The 21,688-nt window shown below is 39.2% G+C and overlaps 1 protein-coding gene across 2 annotated transcripts in view; it reads right to left on the bottom strand.

Moving 5' to 3' along the window:
- Nucleotides 1-553: 553 nt before the first annotated feature.
- The window catches only part of PPP3CA (protein phosphatase 3 catalytic subunit alpha), a 210,148-nt gene continuing 189,013 nt past the window's right edge, over nt 554-21,688 (bottom strand). Inside the window, exons 11-14 of one of the 2 annotated variants that reach the window (XM_075149621.1) lie at nt 11,520-11,604; nt 7,342-7,439; nt 4,601-4,630; nt 554-1,363 (exon numbers count right to left, since the gene is read on the bottom strand). In XM_075149621.1, coding sequence (XP_075005722.1) covers nt 1,170-1,363; nt 4,601-4,630; nt 7,342-7,439; nt 11,520-11,604 — 407 coding nt within the window. In that variant the 3' untranslated portion in view covers nt 554-1,169. The remainder of the gene's footprint in view (nt 1,364-4,600; nt 4,631-7,341; nt 7,440-11,519; nt 11,605-21,688) is intronic. The other variant, XM_075149622.1, reaches the window with a different exon arrangement.

Raw genomic sequence — 21,688 nt, forward strand, 5'->3', positions numbered from 1 at the left:
TGCACTGACAAGCTTATGTTAAAAACTTTAAGAATACTCTCCCCTTAGATTTTTCAAAGCTTTTTTTTGATTACAAAATTTCAAAGGCATTAAGCATTTTTTTTAGAGAATATAAAGTACGCCAGTATACATACATTTCCAGTATAAGTCAGACCACTAAGCGCATTACAGTCCCATACAGGCCTATACAGCCATTTTTTCTTAAAAAACATGCATAGGCAGATTTTTACAGAATATAGATGCTTTTCACTGCACTTAATATGGTGTCTTGTTCACTATACTTAAAAATGCACCACTCATAAATATTTAAATTCAGCAAGCCACAACCAAGACTTGATTTACCAAAAAAACCCAGAAAACCCCCCAAACCAAACCCCCCTAAATATAAACAGCAAAAAAAGATAAATGTTATCATTATTCCAGTTTTTTTTAAAACAAAGAAAAGGATAATTGCTGCCAAATTAGTAAGATAAGTGTTATATTTAAAGAAGGGCATTGAAGCACACTAAAGAAACCTGAGGTAAGCATAATCTGTACAAAATTAAACTGTCTCTCTCTCTCTCTCTCTCTCTCACTCTCTTTCTCTTTTTTTTTTTTTTTTGGCATTTTAAACAAATTTCCAACATTCTTTTTTTTCTTTTTTTTTCCTCTATATTTTTAAAGACTGCCTAATTTATTTCATAGCCATTGTCTGACAAGAGTAGCAAAACATTATCAATAAATAGTCCTTATTTAGTTTGTACATTTTGTTAAAAATGTTTCGATGTTGTCCATGTTTAGTGCTGCAACTGTAAACGTACAATAGTTAGTAAGAAATTAAACAAAGTTTTCATGTCCAGTAACATAATAAAAGGCCTTTCAGTAACATATCTAGACGTTCCCAATGCAGTAGGAAAACATGTTCATTCCCCTAACTTTGCAATATATACCAGCATGAGCTTTCATTTTTCTACAAGCATTTTAAAGGCATATCCAAAGGAGGTGTCTCTCCCCCACCCCCCCTCCCACCAAATTAAAGTTGACGATCTCTTCGTAGATGATTTTTGTAAACTGAATCCAACACCTGGCCCCCAGAGCAAGTAAGCTATTATCAGAGGCAAGAACATCCCACTGCTGATGTGCAGCAACCCCATCGCGCCCTGCAGCTCAAGCCCCCTCCCAGACAGTGGTCACTGAATATTGCTGCTATTACTGCCGTTGCTGTCCGTGCCATTAGTCTCTGTGGAGATTGCCTTGTTGATGGAGTTAAGGTTGGCATCGGATGGCACGTCTCTGCGTGGAGGCATTCGCTCATTAATTCGATCTAAGCCTTTGGCCTCTTCGAAGCTAGTGATCTTATGCTGGGGTGAAAATCCTTTGATAGCTAAATAAAGGATTATTAAAAAGTAAAATTAGCAAGGTAAAACTCTCGGCAGCTTTTCCCCCAACTTAGCAATGAGTGCAAAAGTCCTTCTTTGTGAAGGCGGCAATGAGAAGATCTGACAACACGACCGACTCCTTACCGTACTCAGAAAGAGCTGGGGGTTAACCACCACTGTCTCTTGCAACACAACTATTTTTTTCAACAACATCAACTTCCAATATTTTGTTGTCCACTGGGGTTCAGCTTAAACGCTAAGAAGCTGACATGAAACTACAGTTTGCAATTAGGAACCATGCTTAGGGCACAGCCGTGAGCCAGGGAGTTAGCATTTGTCAACATCACTTACAGCCTCTAAGACATCGTGCCTCGCCATAACATCCTTAATCAGGCAAAACTCCCATATGACTTTCAAAGACCAGAGGAAAAAGTGCTGGCCAGTTACAGATGTGATGACATGGTGAGGCCAGTTTGCAGGATATACATTAAAGCTACGGGAGATCTGGGGCGACCCTAGAACAGGTTGCCTTATGTTCTCAACACAGGCGAGCTGCTTGTTGATCGCTCAGGGCAGTTACCCTCCCCAACACGTCCCTGGACTTCTAGAAAGCGGCTTGAGTCAAACAGCGGTAACGCTGTGCAACACGGACCAGGGATATCATCATTTTGGCACATTTGTACAATTTAACTTTGGAAATGCACTGACAAAGGACCAAAGTTCCAACTGAACCTGAGGACTTTCGATCTGCCCTTCAGCAGCGACATTGATGAGGCCACACCGACATCAGAAGGCAGCCCCAGGCTGCGGAATGTATTTGTAGAGTGTGATTTTTTTTTTTTTTTTCCTCTCTTTAATTGAAGAGTTGAGGATCTTTAGATTTAAAGCAAAAGAGAAAAAAGCACTGTAGGCAAACAGCAGGTCACAGCTCCGTAGATAATTTCTCATAGCCTTCTGTGTGTTTTTCTCTTATCTGCACCAGATCAATGCACTGCACTTCCAGAACTGGGACTTTTGCTATGCCTCTATCTTAACATGCCATAGAGCAGAAATGGTGTGTTAGTACCAGGAAACTGCAAACTCCCTGGGGAGAAAATGGTAGGGGAGTTTCAAAGATCAAATTCAATATTCCTTCCCTCCTTTTATGTTCTCTTTACCCCAAAGTACTCCTGCTCTCCTTCCAATATGCAGTCCTGATTCTGGACAAGCTCGTAACTTCCATTAAAAAAAAAGCGAACAAATCCCAAACCCCAGAACATCCCTGGTACCAATCTACCACTCCTTGCATTTTGGGGGGAGCGAGAAAAGCGTTTTCATGCTGGTATTTTTGCCAACCGCTCCTGAAAATGGATAGATCCCGTTTGCATAGATCCCGTTTGCCTCAGGATTTAGTTCCTTAGCCAGTTTCACAAACGTTATATTGGAACTTTGTGAAGTGCATGGGATTTAACAGGTATTATACTTCAACCCAGAAAAACAACAACAACATAATGGTGATTAGTCAAGTGAGCAGGGATGGAGCAGTGAAAACAGAAGGGGTCCTACAGTGAGTTTTTTCAAGGTTAGGTTTTGGTTTTCTTTTTACTTTATCTTCTACCACAAAAATGAAGATGTCTAACAAGCACCTAGGCCAATCCCTTAAAGCAACAGTTTAATGGATAGCCGTGTTGAAGCTGAAACACTTGCTGTGTCCTGGAGCTTGCCAGTAGCACAGCCCAGTTGTGTCATCAGGCCCTGAATCAAACTGCAGAGGGACAATTGGGAAAGGATGAAACATTTTCTCCATCGTTAGCTTTGTCTATGTAGACTAGTCGTTGCGACTTCGGTTACCATGTCTAACTAGCGAGGATGGCAAATCAAGAATTAACTTGAAGGGTGCATATTGCTGGAATGGGGGCACGTTCAATCGATCGTATTTCAAGCAGACACGTTATTGTCTGTAATACTGAGGAAGGTGCTCTGCTGTAGTTGCTGGTCAGACAACGAGTATTAGCAGTTTACATTGAGAGTATACTAAAACACAACACATAGTCACAGAAAATCACAGAAAACAGCCAAACTGTCAACGAGAATGCACACTGCAGATTAGAGATTGCCGATAGGAATAGATAATTCCAACATAAATAGCAGCTTACTCACTGCTATTTAGAAAGCAGTTGTATTTTCTCTTACTTATTTGTTCTGTAATTTTATTCACTGCTTTACAAAAATCAAAAACAAATTCAACTGGCCAAAAGGGCACATCTTACCAACCGACAGCAATCATCAGAATTTTTTTTTTTTTAATTAACTAAAAAAAAATACCCACAGAAAATTTGAGGGGCAAGAACAAAATACAACTGAAGAATTTTGTTTTAAAGGGGAATTCTGAAAAGTCTTCTTCCAAAACTTTATAATGCTGAATGAATATTGCGCATCTACATTTCAATACGTGATTACTTCAGTTTTAACTGTGGCGTTAAAAATTGCTTAAGGGTTAAATTAGGGTCTGTCAATAAAGCACCATAGTTTTCAATACTAAACATTCAGAAATCTTCCGAGGCAGCCAGTCACTTTATTTTTCGTAGCTAAAATGGTGCTGGTGTTAATAGTTGCTCTAATGTAAATATCCAGTGTGTAAACTGCCACTACCAGAGGAAGCAGACATCTTGCAGACAAATGTCTCATGTTGTTTTACTTTTAAAGAGAAACAGAAACATGCTGAACTGTAACAAAAGACCAATAAAAATTTTTTACTAGTGACCTAAAAGAAAGGAAACAAACTGAAGCAAAAAAGAAAAAGGGAAAAAAAACCACAACAAAAAGAGAGAATATTTATAAAAAGCTGTGTGTTTTCCTCGACCAGAGATTGCTGAGGATGGTTTGAGGCGGAGACAAGACCCAGCCTCCAGCGCACAGCTTTTGAGCTATATGTCACAGAGCATTTACGAGCTGCTGCCAAGTTATGTCCCGTGAAATCCAAGTCCCCTGATCTCCTCCTGTGGCATTACTCAGTGCTTAGTTCAACATACAGCAATTCCAACGTGATTCTTACTTTCAGAAAGAAAAAAAACCACAACAGCAGCAACGGAAAAAAAACCAAAAAACATTTTCCCCTTTAAAGCAATTACATTTTGGTTAATACCGAGCCACAATTGTTAGCCCAACACCCACACAATCTGTACAAGCTACAGCAAAATGAATACACCCAGCAGAGCCCTTATCTGTTGTGGCACCAACAGAAAGGGGACTGGCCAATTTACCTTCATCAGCCTCAATAGCCTCAACAGTAGCTGAAGAGAAGAAAGGGGTAGCAAAACGAATGAGAAAAATGAGCAGAGGATTTTAACTCTAAGAACAAGTCAGTGAATAGCAAAGGAGCTACAACACTAATGTTACTGTAAGTGCTGGATTTTGGCAAAACAGACACACAGAGAAACGCTTACACAAAAACAGTAATTTGCAGATTGAATTAAGCTATAGTTTGTTTTGAAGCAGAAGTTTCACAAACTAAAAGTTTTTAAAGACACATTTGAGTAGTTTTCTTTTGACTCAAAAGAACTACAAAATGAAAATGTCTTCCATATTGCACATCTGACCCGAAAAGGTCATTTTATAATTCTCCCAGCTTTGAATAAGAGCAGTTTGATTTGCCCTGTCAAAAGAGAACGAAAAATGGCATAAAGCCATCACACAAAATTCGTACCACTTACAATGTCAGCTTGGTAAGTATTAGCTGCCAGTACAAGGCAAAAGAGCCGCATATACAACTTCTCAGAATGATTTTTCTTCTCTCTCCTGACTAAAAGAAACCTCCCCACAGCATGGGACAGAGTTTGCTCAGACAGCTTTGCCTTTGCTTGCAATCTCGCCCAGTCTGCTCCACCTGTAAGCATCCTTTTTGTCAACCCAGACTCTGAAAACAGCATTCTTCTAATATTTTATTTAAATCAATGGACATAGATGCAAGACTGAAAGCTGTTGGACCTCCAAAATTGCAAAGCCTGGTCAGATAGCGAAAAGTTTGTAATCGGGAGGTTGCTGCAGTGTTATGAATACCATGTTACCAGTGTTTTGAAACTATTCATTGTTCTTAAAGACATAATTTCATTTGAATTCTACCCATCAGCTTTGGCACGAATTTGTTTCTACAGTCAGAGATTTAGAAGCTGATGCAAATCAGCAAATGCAATACAGCAACGGTACAGCTCAAATATTTAAGAAGAAATTTTGATTTTCAAGAACTTCTCTGGTTTAGAGAACAGATCAAGAAGCCAAGTTTTTAGGAATTCCTCTCTTCTTTTTTGTCTTATTTTCCCCTACGTAAAAGCTTTTTTCGTCCTCCATAAAACCCAAACAATTTTTTTCTGTACTTAGGATGTTAAATATGGATTGAGATCAATACTAAAATATATATATATTATCTTGCTGCATGGGGAAACGAGAGGAGCTAACCCGCATACACCAAGGTAACAAGCTACAGAGCAAGAGACATGGCAAAAATCAAGGAACGAAACCAATGCAAACTTAAAAGAAAAGAAAACACGGTAACTAGGATGAGAAATTAAAAATGAATAACCAGATCCAAACCAGCACTGACACATTAGAAAAAAATTACGACTAAAATGTATACTTCCACAGCAGAACATAGTACTCATATTTTCTGTTAATACATATGGTAATATGAATGTGTGGTTAACAGAAACGATGTAAACTTCAGATTATTTGGTGAATGGGATACTACATGTTAACTAATGCAGAAGCTTATGTATAGTAATGTTTTACTAAGCCAGAATACTGCAGTATGAGGAGATTTTCCTTTTAGCCATTGTAACTAGAACTTTAGGCAATTTCTCAAATTCATTTCAATTCCTAATATTTCGCCAGGGCGACAACAGCGGTTCCCTTGGACCAAATTTTCTGACAAATGTAAAGCAACTATACGGAGGAAAGCCTAGGTAAAGATAACAACCCCATTAAGAAAGGCATCCTGTAGAATCATATTGCAGCATTTTCAAAGCAGAACGTTACTATGTCCATGACAGACAAGTCATCAAAAAGAAAAAGGGAAGGGAAAAAAAGGGAAAAGAAGGTTTACCATCGTATACCTGAATCTTCTAGGTAAAAGAGACAGTAAAGGGAAAAATACAGAGAAAGAATGCTCCAGGAAGGAAACAGGAGAACAAGAGGCTGAGACTGTGTTAAGGTTAGAAAGCATTTCTATTTCTTACATCTACTGCCAAGAGAACCTCAACAAGCGAGAGACATTCTTGTGTGCCTGCAATATACTCTACAGCAATACACACAGAAAAAAAGGAGAGCTTACAGCAGTAAATTAAATACTTTGCAGCTCCTTATTCCAAAAGGAATATTTCATCAAAGGCAGCCCTACTATAGACTTACAGATTTCCTGTTACACGAAGCACTTGGTATAAAACTGAACTGACAACCTGTATTGTGTTTGTGTACAAGGCAAACGCGGTGTTTGTAAGAACCTCCCTTCACTTGGGCTTAAATCAGAGCAAAATTGTGCTCATGCTGTCACCTAGAATTGATTGGAGAGAAAATCTAATTCTAGAGATATTTTCCATTGGTGATTCTCTATAAGAAAGAACAAATCAGATAAAATCAGAGTTTGAGTGTCATTATCTAAGCTGAACCTTCAGTAGTCTGTGTATGAAAGGCTGCTCTTAAAAAAAATCAAAAAGATGATGTAAACTGTGGAAAGAGCGCACTTCACATGCCATGCTGATCTACCATTCCGAACAGTTGATTTTCAGGGACTTTTTTCCCCCCTCTTTCTTTGAAAATCAGTGGTACGTAATAAGTCTTGAGAAGTGGCCTTACATGAACTATTCACAAATGCTCCAGTACAACAAACCGCCTGTTTTATTCTGTCCTTTATTTTTTTCTGAGAAGACTGCGGTTACTTTTCTTGGGTTCTGCAGTTGAAAACCAATTGGTTTTTTTACACATAATGACACACACAGGCAAACATGCTTACCGCTTTGCAGTGTTTGTTTTCCTCCAGAGAGCACACCACTGGGCAGCATTCCTGTTGGAGTTAAACCTTTCAGCGTCAGCACACTTTCACTCTCTTCTCTGCAGAAGGAAAAAAACACCAAAAGTAAATAATTGTCTTTTTTTTAAACACAGAACACATTTTAGACACCTTAAGCTACACCTGCCCTGCAATGATTTGGTTATCTCCAATCTCCTTACCGGGATAGACTGAATCTGGTGATAACACCAGCACCAGTGCAGTTCCTGTCACTGCTATGTAAGTGGTTCATCTTTGCACCACACCATACACAGACTCCCACTATAGTTAACACTGTAACCTGTATCTGTGAAACAACGTATGACATATGTTTGCATATATGTACATAAAACCACAAACTTGATAGGAGGAGGACCAAAAGAGCAGTTATTGCCAACAATACATTTAAATGTCTTACATCGTGTGGTCCAAAATCAACTTAAATTTTGTTTTGTTTTGCAAATGTTTTGCTTTTGTCTGCACTAGCAGTCAGGTGCATTATTTATTAATGATCATCAGTCACTTACAAAAAAGCAGCTAAAAGCTCATTAAAATTAATATGCACTTCCACCCTTACTAGCACTGTTCTTAATAGTTTTGTATGCTAAAAATGATACTGGATTCAAGAAAAATGTTGTAGGAAACCTAAATATGTTTTTCCAGTCTTCAAATACATATAGTTTTTAATATATGGCAAGAGGAATAGAACAGCTCTATCCAGACAAGCCATTAAATACAGCTTTCTATGAGCACTGTAATGCTGTCTGTGATGACATACTTTCTCAGCAGCAAAATTGACCCCAATTCTTTAAGAGAAACCTATTTTGAAGTGCTTTACTTTGAAATATATAATGGCATTAAGCTGGAGGAAGCAAGCACGAAGACAGAATTTATTTCCACGTTCACTTGAGGATAATGTGGTTTTGTCTATCAAAACTGTCTCTCAGCAATACTACTACTTACAATTTTCTTTAGACCTACGTGCCCTGAATTACTCACATATTTCAAACAACTCTTGTTTACCTACTACGTATACTCTACAAGTTCTATTTTTAGTTTGAAAATGATTCTTCTTGTACACACTTTTCTTTGTGTAATAGTCAAAATCAAATTGTGACTGGTTTCCTTGCAAGTTTCCTAAGCAATTAGAACTAATGCAACAGCCATATATTTCCAGAATTAACACAGTATTTTCATCATCAAGAATTACACACCAGAGTTTTTGCTTTCTCTTGATTATTTGCCTCTGCAAACAAATGCATAATCTGCATTTTCAATTCAGTCCGTTTCAACTCTTTTTTTTTTAATTAAAACCGCAGTGGCAGTTTTAGCTTCACCTTCATAGGATAAGTTTATTCACTGCATATTCCCAAGAAACCTCTGTATCACAAATTTTGAGATTTTTTAGCCTTCAGTGTTCCTTATTTTCTATTTTATGTTCTTTACTTCCATTAAAAAAAAAAGGAAAATAAACTGATTAAATATTTTATTTACCTCCCTCCTGTCTAAATATATTAAAAAAAAAGTCAGACTTGAGAAATGAAGTTGGAGAGAGGCAATGACAGGGAATCGTGAGGTCTTCCACTGAGCTTAAGCCAATCTTTCTATGATGGCTATTCTCAGCAAAGCTCATTTATAACCTTTGAAACTCAAAACAACACTATTTTGATATCTAATTTTGAGACTAAAATGGCTGAAATGATCTCAGTTTTACAGTCAGGTTATATCCTCGAGGGAAGTGGCCACTCCAGCTCAGTGAAGAGATGTTCGACTGAATCCTTTGAAAGTGGTCAGATCAGGTGCTGATCATTCGGAAACACTTTTCAAGAATTAGTTAAATGAATTTCATTCATTTCAAAACAGCAATGACTCAAAACAGGAACTTCAAAGGTTTCTGAAATAGGCTGATTTAGATGATGGTGCCACTGCAGTCTTTGCGGGGTTACACACAATTATCAGACACTCGTGTGTAACATGTGGATTGTGCTGGCAAGACAGAAAAAATAACCCAGGCTTTTCTATAGGAACAGTATTTGCAAGATGAACCTCGTGTAATTTTTGCTGTCTAGAAGCCTGGCACCTAGCTGAGGAGAATCAACCTTTCCCAGCAAAAAAGAAGAGGTACTCCCAGGGGGGTGATGGTGGCTGGGATGAAACGTCACTCATCCCCCTGAAGACTGGTCAACAAAACTGCCCATTGGAGGTGCCTGTTTATTTGCTGACTACGCCTCTGACCACAGTAAGGATGCGCTGTATTTGTTGGTTAAAGCTAAGGGAGAACAAATATACTCTTCATCTTCAGTCCTTCCTGCGAAGTTTTAAGGTCCAACAGTAAGCAAGAACTGGAAAAGGCTCAGCAGCTTCAGTGAGTGAACACTGGCTTCTCCTCTACCAGGTACAGACAATTCTGGTCTTCTGGAGATGCTGGGATGCATGTGGTAGGGGTAAAAAATTGTCTCATGAACAACTCTGAGATGAATTTGACTGCTTTTCAGGGAACAATCAAGACTGATTTCCATCAGTGCCTCAAAATGCTGATTTTCATGAAATACTTTAAGAGGGCTCAAAGTTTCAAACGGTGCTAAAACCATAAGCTATGAGGCTCATGCATATCACTTTAAACAGGGCACATGCAAGACTTATGCTGTACCCTTCTTCCATCCCTGAAACCACTGAAAGGCTCCTGCCCCACAGTTCCCTTTGAAAGTCTTTGACATATAAGTGATGTCAATCATCCGCAAGTTATCAAAACCCAAATATATCAGCTGAGCATCCAATTTCAGGCCTTTCTGTACATTTAACTCCAGGTTTCTGTTAACTTAATCCTATATTTCAAAAGGTGCTCTGCAATAACATACAGCGGATCCAGAAGCTGCCGTTCAAGGTTATGGGAGAAAGCCAGGTTTCCCAAACTTTGTTTGCTCAACTATCGTCAGAGAAAAATAATCATGCTGTTTTATGAAGGTGATGGCAATGTCAGCTCCAGGCTCTCTGCCAGACTTGGTACAGAGGAGCAGGTGGAAACATTTGATTGCTCCCCTGTCCTGTTTGGGGAAAAGGCATGACGCCAACCTTTTTTTTTTAATGGGTACCACTTTGAAGTAGCTTGTGCATCACTAGTAATTCATATATAACACTTTGGGAACCCCAGGTACAAAGTCCTCCATCTCAGTATGCTATTTAAAGCTATACTGCTGCAATCTGCAACATGTGGACGAACTGCTGTGTCCATGCGAAGCCCCACTGACAACCTGCCCACTGTTAGCATGCTGTAGAAGAGTCTCAAATCAAGCAAGTTAGAGTTTCATCTGAAATCGAATGTATTCTTCAAGTAACTATTTTTATTTCCTCTTTTTATACCAATCATACAATCATACCAATACATTTTTAAAAAATGCCTTGATTTTGCACTAACCATAATAGCTGTAAACTGACTACAGCAGAGCAACATTCAATTTCCAGGAAAAAAAAGCCCTCTGCTGAAAGGGAAAACTGTATTTTCTATATTTAGACTTCAGCACAGCACAGTACAGCATATTTTCTTTTCTGCTCAGAGATATCAAATGGAGAGTTCTAAACATTGGGTAGCAATTAGTTACTCATGTTCATGTGTTTGGGGGAGTGCAGCCCAAGGTAACGAGTTGCTGTTGTCTGCACAATGATTTCCTGGATTTTTAGTTAATGACCCTAATGCTTTCATCTTTAATCATCTTTACTCAAGGCTGTAGCAACAACCGTGGGTGACAAAGTGGGACAGTTGGCTTCCTTTTTAATGAGACATGATGTGGAACATACCCTTTCTCCACAGTTAAGTCTTGCTTCGCAGTGGCTAAGCGTTAATTAGTACACCTGGTGAGCAAAAGTCTTTAAAAAAAGGGTAATTGCAATTTTCTTTGCTGATGTCTTTTTTTTGTTTGTCTGTTTTATGTTCAGCAAAAACCCTGAGAAAGAAGATTATTCAGAGCTATAATAAACAGCAATATTGCATAAATAAAACAATCTTTAAAAGGTTCCAGTAAAACTCAGTTGGGTGGTATATTAAGATATCAAATTTGCTGTTTGATTAACAGTAGAGTGCTCTAAGTAATCATTCAAAGATGTCCTTTAACATTAAAAAAATCTGAAACAGCAAAAAACCTTACCTTAACACTGAGAAAACTCTAGCCATTTTTCCTATTGCTCTTATCTTGTTCCTTATAACCTCCTTTCGAGCAGCAGCTGTGGCTCCTACAGAAAATACATTTAAAGAGTTATAGGGATTTGTAAACAATACATCACTATTCTGAATTCTAAATACAAGAAACACCATATTAATGCCACAGTTTGCCGAACTAAACCACATTTGTAGTCAAAACTGAAAATATTAATTTTTTTTTTGTTATTTACCGCTCAAGACTGATCACTTTCAAACAATCTAGTTATTAGCACTTTTAAAGATGTGATTCTTCTCCTGCTACACATTAAAGCTGCATGGTTTTCCATCAATGCATGATAATCTTCCAGTTCAAAAACATTTTCAGAGACCACACCCTTTTAAAAACAAGTTTCTTAGAAAATAGTCAAAATGCCAAAGGATATTAAATATCAACAGTTAAAATCTATTTCATGATCTTATCATTTTAAGTGAAAAACAATCACGTTTCACTTAATTTTCTAAAAAAAGTGATTGGGTTAAGCTTAAGGTCAAGAGGGTTTTCCCATCCCTAGTTAAAAAGTATTTAAATGGTTATAAAACCTAAAGGCGGAGTCCTGAAAACCAGCATGAAATGGTAGGGATTGTGTCGACTGGCAGTGGTTAAGAGAATTCCATAGATGCAACTTTATTTTCATCACTGCTATGGCCTGCTCAAAATTACAATTACTTCGAAATTTGTGAACAATAATCTGCCTTAAAAAAACATATGCTGGAACAGAGACTACAGTTCAGCTAAGTTTGCATGTGTACTTGTTACTTGGATATCAGCAAAACCTAGAATATTATCTGTGCATCCTGGAGAGAACCAGCTGAATGGGAAAAGTAAATAGCACTAAGTTATCAGAACAAGGTATTTCTTTTAATAAGGACCCCCCACATCCCCAAGAAAATGCCATGTTATACTAAGTAAACCAGTTTCTCTTAATTATCACAATCATAACCACATACATCCTGAAGATTTCTCCCAAAGGTTTCTGAATGAAAGGTAGCCTTGGCTCGTATGGATGCTGCCTGGCAACTCTTGCCTCGGAGGTTCAAGAGTGCAACCTGAAAACCACTACATCAAGATAACGTTTCCTTCTTCGCTGCTCCAGAATTCAAAGACAAAACCGAAAATTTCTATTTTCAATTCCTAGCAAATTGATCCATTTTATACAGTGGAGTCCATCATGGAAGCTAAAATAGCAGAAAGGGCCAAAAATGAGGGAGTTGGTTATGGCAGCAGAGGGGACAGCCCCAGGGAGCTGAGGCAGCTGCAGAGTACTGCGCAGAGGACCAAGGCGTTGCCGAATGTGGGTGATGGATACCAGAAGTGAAAAGCTGCAGAAGATAGCCACAGGGCCTTGCCGTGCAGACCTTCCTTCGCTGTATTTATGAGCGCAAAGTGACTTCAGCCAAACGGGCTCACAAGAAAACACTGAACTCAATGGCAAAAGTCCCATCTGCTTCAGCGACACCAGCGTTTCACACGCTGCTCCTCCTCTGTGCGGTCCCAGCTGCTCTGGGCAGTGCTGGAGAGGTCCAACGCTGCCATGCAGGAGATTTGCTGGGTACTTCTCGGAGCCGACTCTGCGATAATTCTCAGTTTCAGTTTTCTTCACGCATCTCTGCTGATGGCAGCCCCGTGGCTCTACCATCAGGCACTGTCACCTTTCCTACTGCAGATTTCTCAATTACAATTAGACTCGTAACAGTTGAGAGACTACAGCTGGAAACACAAGCATTGCTTCATGTTATTTACTAGATGACTAGGTGGCCTGGCTGACACCCTGGCATTTTAGAAGAGGTGAAAAGGATGTACACTTTTTTTCCTGTACTTGAATTTCAAAACAAATAGCCAACCTTTGCAAAAAAACTTTCAAAACTGAAAATAAACTCAACTCACAAATCCTAAAGCTGTTCAAAAGAAAGCTAAGTAACCATAGGAACAAATATCACAGATAATGACATAAAAACTCAAGATGAATCTCACTGCAACTTTTAACATTGTGGTCAAGATCAAGTTTAACCCCAAACAGTGCAAGGCGTGAGTTTGATAAAGTGGGAGCTTGATAGCCATGCACAGGGAATCCTGAAGAGCTGCTTGTGGGGTGGTTTGTCCCTGACTAGCCGGTGTAGGAACAGGTCCACACAAGCCACCTCCTATGTGCCCACAACTATCACGATCTGCATGCTCAAATGTTGATAACTGTTCTGACATATGTTCATACGTCTGCTGAGGAGCGTAAGCTAGATGTCTTACAATCATGCATGCTACTTTTGCATGCATCCATCTTTTGCGGCAGCTATTAAATGCATTATTTCCAGGCATTTCTAACTGTCCTCTTAGACTGTCTTAAAATTACAAGTCTGTATCTTGAAGTTCAAACTGAAAGAAACTATGCTCAGAATGATGGCTTTCAAATCTCCCACATATAAAGATAAAAATAAAAAGAAAAGATATAAAAAATATAAAGATAAAAATATAAAGATATAAAGTCTTAGGCATAAATGTCTAATTCTAAACAATAAAGAGTGGGAGAAACAGCTGTAATTCAGCTGTAACTGATTTAAATATAATACATTTGTAACAGCTTAATGAAAAATTTAAATTGAATAACAATGATTCAGTTGGGTTCTTCAGGAAATAAAGGGGGTACATTCCTGCCTCAGTTACTACAATCTCACGGAATTGTACTCTCAAGATACACGAGACATGGTTTTCATTCTTTTTTACCCCGGAAGCACTTAAGTACCATTTGTCTTTTTTTTTTTTCCTCCAAGTTTCACTATACCTACTTGTTTCTTACAAACCCGCACTGTGCTAGTAGATCTTATAAGTATATTCGATTTTTTCAGTCACTGTTTAACTTCCAGAAGAGTTGAGAACTGAAAACTGGAAATATAATTTATGACCGAAGTGAAATACAATGCCCTACACTTAAATATAAAATAAGAATAGAAAAAAGAATACTTAATCATAAAACACAACAGGCTCAAAGGGAGTATTTTGTTTCTCATCAATACACATAAAAGGTTACTAAAAAATACACTTAAAAGATTTTGGTCCCCACTGAATTTCCTAATTTGTAACAGATCTGTGAAAATGACTTAAAATATTCTCTGCTTACTAAATATTAGTAATGATTTTGATTATCCTATTTGCTTTTTTAATACATTATTTGCTAAATAATGTGCCTGATATTCACAATGTTTTATTGCCCTGTTAGTTTTGACTGAATACTACTAACCTCATATAGTATTTGGATTCCCTAACTATTTACACATAAATCTTAGACTCACATTTCAGGTATGAATACTCCAGTTTAGTATTCTGAAATTCACTGTTACTGCAAATCCTTATGAATTATTTCAGCTACATTTAAACATACACTTATGTGAAAGTAAATGGGTTGTAACCTGAGAATTGACTATGGGTAAAAGGGTTAATTTTAGCCTTTGCAAACATTGCCTGATATCCTCTTAAGTTTTTACTTTTCTTTCAATATCTAAAAAAATCCTATTTGCATGAAGGAACTTAAAAAAAAAATATCATGAACACAGCCAAGTTTAAAATTGGAGTGGGCAAATTATTTAGGAGGTAGAATAAAAGCTTTGAATCTTACTTCAGTAATTTAACAAGTTCTACTGGATTTCGGATTTGTAGCATCCAAACACAGATCTTGCAAGCTGGGTAGGTAGGACTTACGTGAAATGTAATTTAGACCTTCAGATTAAGAAGCAGAACAATGAAAAAAAGAAGTCTATAAACTCTGAAAATATTCTGAGATGTAGGATTGAACAGATAGAAAACAACACTGAGTAGAAGAGCCAACCCCAAATCTTTCACTGGTATCCTAATATTTTATATATTATCTAATTAAGCATTAGGAGAACTAACGAAACGTAAGCCTTCCAACTTATTGAATACCTTTCTTCTGTGCATAAATAGGATCTTCTTATGAATTCCAAAGGGGGGGAAAGAAAAAGATCAGTGATGTTTGTAGAATGAAAATAAAAAAATAATACAGAACATTTGACAACATCAATGGAAACGCAATGTTTAAGTAAAGTCTGAAAAACAGAAAAGAAACAAATTAGGCAGAGAACATCCAAAAGGAAAGAAACATATTGAGAATGATGGGGAAAAAAAAGAAAAAAAATCTTTTCAGCTTAACGCCTTGTTAATAGGTTTTGCAGGAAACCAACATGCAGGCAGAAGATCAGCAGCGAAGCTTAGCCTCAGTGTTACCATGCCTTGAATGCATACTTTCTCCTACATTATTGCAGCTGCTTTGATAAGGCTTAATCACTTCTCAAAAGCAGCCTCCCCAGTTCATCTGGGGTGTGCCTGCCTGATGACACTTCTTTTCTTAAAGGAAGCCAATTCCTCCAGTTTATTTATGTTTGATATCTGAAAGAAAGTTTACTATCACAGACATGTCTGCTGCTTCTACCAAAATCTGTGCTATCGCACGCATGCATTTGTTCAAACGGTCCAGCAGCTTACAGTTATCAAATCCAAACACCACCGTGGTACAAGGTATTGCATTTTTAAAATCAACTATGTTTGAGAGCAAGACTAGTGCAGCACTCAGTGCCTAGGCACAACTGCACCATGAGACGTGTTTTGGGGGCAGTGGTTATCTAGTGCACGCTGCTAGGTTGGTTCAGAGGCAGAGCACACCAACGTGCTGTGCTATGGCTCACATGAAAAATGCTTTGGGCATGGAAACAACCATATGTGGCCAAATAAATGAATGAATAAATAAATAAAAACATCACATTAAAATGCCCCTCTGCCACCAACTCTCAGAGATTAGGTATACATTGCAGCCCAACCTTGCTGGTTTGGAGGAAGAACAAACATAAACCAGTGGGAAAAACCCTCCATTTCCCTCCCAGTTAAAAATTAACTCATTGAAAAGCTAAGACTCTCTCATCTGCCCAGGTAGCACCATGAACACCATTATCAAGGCATTGGTAAGTAACTGAGACTTAATGAGGAGGCCTTTGCCTTTGCTCAATCAGTCTCTGTGTTAGTTGGTGCAGAGCTTGCCCCAGGTGCAGCTGTGGCAAATTTTGTATGCCACTGTTCACAGCAGAACCAGGTTTTGATCGGCAGGAGATGTTTGACTTGGTAATTGTCTTTAGGCTCGGACAGCGCTGTACTGGGGAAGCTGTATTCCAACTGGGGAATACATGCTGCAGCTAGCATTGTGACTGCAGCTTTTCCATGAGAAGGCGGTGAGCTACAATGTTGAAGGCAATACAAAAATTAATGCAGGTAATTTAGGAGTGTCTTTATACCAAACTGTGATAGAGATGCATATAAACCAAGCAGTGCATTTGTGTAAAGTTGTCTATTACATTATTGCACCCTTTTAATTAGCAGCTTAGTTTTTCAACCAAATGCATGAGGCCAGAAATGTTAGTAATTAAAATAAAACAGGACTCTGACTGTATGCTGGCTGGATAGAAGTATTTGCAGCTCCTGTTGCTAAGCAATGTTTGATGCACATACCATAAAGCGCACGAGCTAACGTTCACCCAAGACATTTTTTGCTGGATCAGATTGCAGGATGTTGCAACCACCATAGCAAACAGGGAAGAGAAAGTACAGCAAGAGGAAACTATCAGAGATAAGAAAACCTGACCTACCATATCCTCTCATTTTTAAAGCAAGTGAAATCAAAAGGCCAATACAGGCCAGCAGAGAGATATGGGCTAAAGGGCACTACGATTGCTATTTAGGCTTTCTCCCACTAAGCATACACAGAAACTGCCTACAACAAATTGATCAGATCCCCATGATGTGTCTCCTTAAGCAAAAAGGAAGAAAAAAAAAAAAAAGAGCAATGCATGCTGTTCAGCATCCTGCTCATGGCTAGATGCAACATGCATGACTCAGAACTAATAATAATAATGATAATAATAATAATAATAATAATAATAATAATAATAATAATAATGGCTCACAAGAACACCATGCAGTGAGGTCAGGCAATACTGATGGGGCTTTGTTTTGAAGGAGGAAGTGAGAGGGGAAGACAGAGGGCAAGAAAGTGTAAGGGAAGATAACAAATGAATGATCAGTGCAAACCATAGTGATGGATCATTCTCATTACATGTGGGAACCCAGGTCAGGGCATGTTCAAACTGCAAGGAGAGAAAGGAAATCAGCAGCAAGCCCTGAAAACTACTGATGATGCAAAAATAAGCGATGATTTTAAAGAATCATTCCATCAAACAAAATGCATCTGCTGTTGCAGATATCAGGCATTTCCTTCTATGGGAAATACTGCTAAAGAAAAATGTCCGTTGGTGAATAGGACTGTACTACTGCAGTCCTCCAAGGAAGCTGTACAGAAATTATTGAAGAAGAATAGTGGAAATGTTGAACCACTACAAGACTGTCAATGTACAGCCCTTACAGAAACTGTTTTAAGCTGATAATCAATCCAGTCTGTTTCATCAAGAACACAAATGAAATACATCTTGTGGTTTCTCCCCAAAAAGGCAAGGCTTAAGGAAGAAAAATAAGAAAAGAGAGGGAACTCAACTATCTCAGGGAAAGAGGATTTTCCTTTTTTTCCTTATTATCGTACAGATAATAAATCAGAACACTCCAGGAAATCATTAAAGATATTAGCCTCTATTTAAATTTAAATCAACCCTCAAATTTACTTTTATGCCTGGATCCTTCAGAGTCTCTTCCATGTGTACGATCCCCATGAGCCCACTGCTTCCAGTGGGCTGGAGGTATAAGCATGCACCCACAGCAAGCTGCAGCACCAGTGCCACAGATCCCATTTTACAGCTCTAAGGGGATTATCCGGGAAAGCAGACATGAACATATGCCAGCTCTGGTTTTAACTACACATACTAAAGAAGACGACATTTCTAATATCTTCCTTAACATAATGTTTTACGCAGAGAAAGCATTCATACAGAAAAAATCTGAAAGCAGATTTAGACAACAGTATTAGCATTACACTACCAGGAAAGGTTTAATTATTCCTCATCTGGAAATTTGAACACTGTTAGATATCATTATGCAGCACACACACATGCAAGCCTGGAGGATTTCAGCCTGCCTCCCTGCTTAGACACCTGCAATGCTGCAAACTCCACGTCTGAAGGAGTGTGGTGGTAAAACTCCCAGGGAGCCGCAAGGTTCACCCTCCTCCCAGAAAAACCGCAGTAGATGCAGAGACCTCCTGCAGCCAGAGAGGGCTGCTGTCCCCAAAGGTCCCTAAGGCCTCGTCGTTTGTAACTCTGCTTTTGAAAACATGCTGCTGAATTGTGACTTAGGCATGGGAATGCTGATGCAGTAAAATTTTAGAAAAGGCATTGGGGGTAACATAACCCCCATTTTTAAAAAGCGAAAAAAGGAAGACCCGGGGAACCACAGGCCAGTCAGTCTCACCTCTGTGCCCGGGAAGATCATGGAACAGATCCTCCTGGAAGCTATGCTAAGGCACGTGGAGGACAGGGAGGTGATTCGAGACAGTCAGCATGGCTTCACCAAGGGCAAGTCCTGCCTGACCAACCTACTGGCCTTCTATGGTGGAGTGACTACATACGTGGACATGGGAAGGGCTACCAATGTCATCTGTCTGGACCTCTGTAAGGCATTTGACACGGTCCCCCACAACATCCATCTCTCTAAACTGGAGAGATATGGATTTGATGGGTGGACTGTCCAGTGGCTGAGAAATTGGTTGGATGGATGCATCCAGAGGGTAGTGGTCAACAGCTCAATGTCTGGATGGAGATCGGTGATGAGTGGTGTCCCTCAGGGGTCTGTATTGGGACCGGTACTGTTTAATATCTTCATCAACGACATAGGCAGTGGGATCTAGTGCACCCTCAGCAAGTTTGCAGATGACACCAAGCTGAGTGGTGCGGTCAACACGCCTGAGGGACGGGATGCCATCCAGAGGGACCTGGACAAGCTTGAGAAGTGGGCCCATGTGAACCTCATGAGGTTCAACAAGGCCAAGTGCAAGGTCCTGCACCTGGGTCCGGGCAACCCCCAGCATCAATACAGGCTGGGGGATGAAGGGATTGAGAGCAGCCCAGCCGAGAAGGACTTGGGGGTACTGGTGGATGAAAAGCTGGACATGAGCCAGCAATGTGCACTTGCAGCCCAGAAGGCCAACCGTATCCTGGGCTGCATCAAAAGAAGCGTGGCCAGCAGGTCGAGGTGATTCTGCCCCTCTACTCTGCTCTAATGAGACCCCCCATGGAGTACTGCATCCAGCTCTGGAGTCCTCAGCACAAGAAAGACATGGACCTGTTGAAGCGGGTCCAGAGGAGGGCCACAAAAATGATCAGGGGGATGGAAAGTCTCTTCCACGAAGAAAGGCTGAGAGAGTTGGGGTTATTCAGCCTGGAGAAGAGAAGGCTCGGAAGACCTTATTGCAGTCTCTCAGTACTTAAAGGGGGTTTATAAGAAAGATGGTGGCAAACTTTTTAGCAGGGTCTGTTGCGACAGGACAAGGGGGAATGGTTTTAAACTAAAAGAGGGTAGATTTAGACTAGATATAAGGGAGAAATTTTTTACAATGAGGGTGGTGAAACACTGGCACAGGTTGCCCAGAGAGGTGGTAGATGCCCCGTCCCTGGAAACATTCAAGGTCAGGTTGGACGAGGCTCTGAGCAACCTGATCTAGTTGAAGATGTCCCTGTCCACGGCAGGGGGGTTGGACTAGCTGATCTTTAAAGGTTCCTTCCAACCCAAACTATTCTATGATTGGCCTGTCTATGCTTAATGGAACTTTATAGTATAACTTTAAAAGAAAGTATTAGGCCAATGCTGAATTAATTTAAAAATCCTTCCCATAAAGCCTTTGCTTTGGCATTGCATTCACAGTGGGATTTCAGCCTGTGCTTCAGTGCTTTCTTGAGCCAAGGATTTTAAGCACATGGTTTTCTTGCTACTCTATTTAATTTGACACAGTTTTTACTCATTGTATGCCTCCGTACTGTTTCACACGCGGCTTTAATTACACAGTAGCTACATTTAAATTTCATGAGAAAAAAATTGGGCACAATATTCAGACAGGTGTTTTCTTCTCTCCACTGATTACTGGTTTCAATAAATTCAGTCTTTGTCCTAAGTCCTGCAAGATAATTGTTCACGTCCACACTCCGTGGCACATGCAGAACAGGGAATTCCATTTGGCTTTTCAGAGTAAAAGCAAAGCACTATCATCCATACTTTTCTCCATTGCAAAGGAAACATTTGTCAAAACTTGCGATCTAGCTTCCTCTTCCAAAGATTAAAAATAAAGACTTTGAGAGAGAAGTTTAATTATTAATTACAATTTCATTAAATATTTGTCTTACTTGAAAGGTCTTCATTCTCCCTGTTAATTCATTCTACCTACAAACATCTTCAGAATATTTGGTAGTGCTAGATTTTTCCAGGTTCTTTTTTAATTTTTTAATATTTCTGTTCTTTTCCTAGATTTTTTTTTTTAAACACTGAAAGCATTCATAGTAAGAATTTAGAGATGCATGGGATTTTTTTTCAGTTTTGCTCAATTGAGAAGGGACATTCTGGAGAGCTGCAATTTACTCTTGCACAGCCTAACAGAAAACAATGTCTAATAAAATAAACTGACTTCTAAGAATCCCCAAATTGCAAGATATAAAGTATCCTTTACAGTCAAACTAACAGGTACAAGGCAACTTATCATCACACAAACTCCAACCCAGGTGACAATGGAAGTGACCATTCCTCTCTTCTTAGCAGAAATGTCAGGTCAGAACATTATCTGTGTTTGCATGTTTATTTTTATTAATTATATATTATTGATATAATTAAACTTCCTATGGGAATCCCTGGGATCTTATGCGTAAAATCAACATCTGACCCCTTCATGACAACACAACCCAGATTTCATGGAGGGAAATACATTTTTCTTTAACCAAAAGAGTGAGACCAAGGACAGGGTTAGAACAGGGGAGGAGTTCCATTAATTCTGTCCAAAGCATGCAGTAAGCAAATCCACTGGAGTCTAGCACAACAGTTGCTTTCAGCGGCACAGAACTTAAAGAGGACCCAGAAAATTATCCCAGGGTTATTAAACTTTTAAAGTGGTTTCGAGGCAAACAATCTCAACCAAG

Source organism: Calonectris borealis, chromosome 4, assembly GCF_964195595.1.
Source record: "Calonectris borealis chromosome 4, bCalBor7.hap1.2, whole genome shotgun sequence".
NCBI classification, from domain to species: Eukaryota; Metazoa; Chordata; class Aves; order Procellariiformes; family Procellariidae; genus Calonectris; species Calonectris borealis.